General features: G+C 48.7%; 1 protein-coding gene across 1 annotated transcript in view; it reads right to left on the reverse strand.

Annotated features, from left to right (window-relative positions):
- The window catches only part of LOC105552301 (P2X purinoceptor 7-like), a 37,250-nt gene that overhangs the window by 23,394 nt on the left and 10,493 nt on the right, over positions 1-3,363 (reverse strand). The window contains exon 2 of the mRNA XM_011997930.1: positions 575-716. Coding sequence (XP_011853320.1) covers positions 575-716 — 142 coding nt within the window. The remainder of the gene's footprint in view (positions 1-574; positions 717-3,363) is intronic.

Consider the following 3,363-nt stretch of genomic DNA (forward strand, 5'->3'; position numbering starts at 1 on the left):
GGGGGGTGGGGTGGGCAGGCGGAGGCAGAATATTTGAACCCAGGAGGTGGAGGTTGCAATGAGCCGAGATCGTATCGCACTTCGGCCTGGGGTACAAGAGCGAGACTTCATCTCAAAAAAAAAAAAAAAGAAAAGAAAAAACCAAAAGGCAGAGCCTTCCTGACGTTGGTGACCTAAAGTTAAAATACATTTATAAACCTGGTCCTATTCTTCCCAAGCAGGGTGACTCAGATGCCAGCCTGATCGTCGGGAGTGCCCTGAGATCCTTGCCTCCTCCCTGGGAAACCAGGATGTTGCCCTGCACTTTCCCACCTTCCCCAGGCACAACCCTGCCCTGCTCTCCCTGGCGGGCCTGGAGTAGAGCAGAAATGAATCCTGCTTGCCTTCCATGGCTTCTCTCTGCTGCAGCCTCCTGCCTGAAGCTGCTTCCTCCCTCCCGCCCAGCTTGCTGTGAAAGCACGTCCAAATTTGAAAACCATGTGAGATTCAGAATGTGCACCTGAAGCTGCCCCCTGGGTCCTTCTGTGCTGTCAACCACTGCAGAGATCTGGGGTCCTCCCCTCATCCCACTTACCTAACGTAGGAAAAGACGATCACGTGGAAGAACCACTTAATGATGCCATAATTGATGCTCTGGATCTGAGTGACTTTGTTTGTCTCATACTGGAAAACATCACTGCAGCTACAGCAGGCTGGAACGGTCACAGGCTCCCGCCCTGAGTGAGGCTGGACCAGAACTCAGCTCTCTCAGATGGGGCCACAGCAAGCCCCCTACCGGTAACTGCAAAATGAAACATAGTGACTTTTAGCGGGAGCCTTTAACTTTGAGCTCTTCCAATGACTGTGGAGTGGGGGCGGGCCCTGGCAGTTGCCCGAGATGTGACTGCAATAAACGATAAATGAGAAGGGCCAAGTCCTAAGGGCCTGGCTGGCAGATGACCTCGCCCCAGGGGGCCTCCTCCAGATGCCTACACAAAGATGGTGTTCAGAGGATGGGCATTTTTAGAATTCTCTCTTTCCCCCCTTTCCTTTTGCTTTTTTGGACTCATTTCTGTTGGGAAAAGGGGGCAGTCCTGCAAATGTCACAAGACCCAGAGCTTCCATTGTGCCTCAGAAAAGGGCTGAGATCTTTCCATTGCCTTAAGCCTCACTCGGAGATTGATTCATTCATTTCTACAACCATTTATTCAGCCCCTGATGTATAGGAGCTCTGGATAAATAAAGGTCTCTCCCTCTTCTTCTACCAGCCCTTATAATAAATACTCTGGTCTGCAGTTGGTGGGGAAAATCAGATTTGCAGGAGTGGGGATACTAGGGGTGGAGGGGCTTTATTTCTCTGCAGGATCTTTCTTGCTTGACCCTGAGTTACTTTCCACCCTGCTCTAGACCAATCAGCCCAAGATCACGAGGGACCAAGTGGCAGTCCAACAAAGTTAGGTTTATTGATCTACTCCGTGAGGGACACCACCCACCAGAGGAGCCTCAGGACATCACCAAACAAAGGAAGACAGTGATTTGTTATAGGATTCTGAGGAAAGTGGAGTATAGATAAAATCTAAATGAAGTCATGTTTTGATAGACTCAAAGTAAAGGCAGGCTTGTACAAAGCAGTCAACCTCAAATCTGGATTGTAAAGGGGACCCAGGGCCCTGTTTTCTTGGAAGCAACAAAGCTAAGATAAATGTCAAATGTGTCCAGAAACTCTTTATCTGAATCTCTGCTCCTAAGTTGTAAATCGAGGCTGCTTCTCTGTGTCAAGATGACTTAGATTCTACAGGCAAAACTGGTATATTTCAGTCTTAGTCACATAATTTCAAACAGTAAACTTTCTGATGGTCTATGATTTTAAAGGACAATGTTTCAGCAGTCACTCAAAGACAGGGGGTAATATCATCACTTTATAGCTACAGAGAAATATTGTTTCCTGTTATCTTTGCAGCCGACTTGATCCATTTCTGTTATTCCAGCCTGCTAAGTGGCCCGGTAGATTTTTACTTTTCCAGTCTGAGCTAATTTGTATATTCCCACCCACACGAACTGTATCAGGGTCCCCCTTGACCCCTGGCTTCCAGTTCAGGACACTGGAGAGCAGTGAGGATGGACTTGACTCCGGGCCCTACCCTTCTCAGTAGCATGTAGGTGGGGCTTCTGGGCACCACGTCCTCCTTTAGTCCTGGGAATGGTAAGGGTTCCCCACTCTTGCCAGCCCCAGGCAACTCACTATCCCTTATTGCTTTTTCTTTTCTTTTCTTTTCTTTTTTTTTTTGAGACAGAGTCTCACTCTGTCTCCTAGTCTGGAGTGCAGTGGCGCAATCTCAGCTCACTGCAAGCTCTGCCTCCCAGGTTCACGCCATTCTCCCGCCTCAGCCTTGTGAGTAGCTGGGACTACAGGTGCCCGCCACTACGCTCAGCTAATTTTGCTTTTATATTTTCAGTAGAGACGGGGATTCACCGAGTTAGCCAGGATGGTCTCGATCTCCTGACCTTGTGATCCGCCCACCTCAGCCTCCCAAAGTGCTAGGATTACAGGCGTGAGCCACCGCGCCCCCCATTATTGCTTTTTCTTAACTCTGCCCACACCTTTGTAAATGGTCCCATCATTAGTTACCCCACTTGAGTATGCCATTGCTTTCCCACCAGGAATCTGAGTGATACAGTCATCTTCATCCGTAAAAAGAGAAGATTCACAGGTAAAGCCTGATGCTTAAAACATTGGCCTGGCCATGCAGGGTGGCTCACACATGTAATCCCAGCACTTTGGGAGGCCAAGATGAGCAGATCACTTGAGGTCAGGAGTTCCAGACCAGCCTGGCCAACATGGCGAAACCCCATCTCTACTAAAAATATAAAAATTAGCCAGACGTGGTATCAGACACCTGTAATCCCAGCTACTCGGGAGGCTGAGGGGAAGAGAACTGCTTGAACCCAGGAGGCAGAGGTTGCAGTGAGCTGACATCACGCCACTGCACTCCAGCTGGGGTGACAGCAAAACTCCCTCTTAAAAAAAAAAAAAAAAGAACATTGGCTCTAGGGGACTAATGGTCTGACTTCCAATCCTGATTTCACATCTTACCAGCTCTGTGACCATGGACAGCTCTGCTCGTTTTATTCATTCACTCATTCATTCATTCATTCCCAAGAGCACCAAGAATAGTGGGTACAGCAGTGAACAGGCAGACAAGTCAAATGTCCATCCACTGACAAATGAATCCACAAAAGGGGGCTGTCCATAAAAGGGAATATTATTCAGCCTTAAAAAGAAATGAAGCGGCCAGGCGCGGTGGCTCATGCCTGTAATCCCAGCACTTTGGGAGGCCGAGATGGGCGGATCACGAGGTCAGGAGATCGAGACCATCCTGGCTA

Source organism: Mandrillus leucophaeus, unplaced genomic scaffold, assembly GCF_000951045.1.
Source record: "Mandrillus leucophaeus isolate KB7577 unplaced genomic scaffold, Mleu.le_1.0 Scaffold55, whole genome shotgun sequence".
Classification (NCBI taxonomy): domain Eukaryota; kingdom Metazoa; phylum Chordata; class Mammalia; order Primates; family Cercopithecidae; genus Mandrillus; species Mandrillus leucophaeus.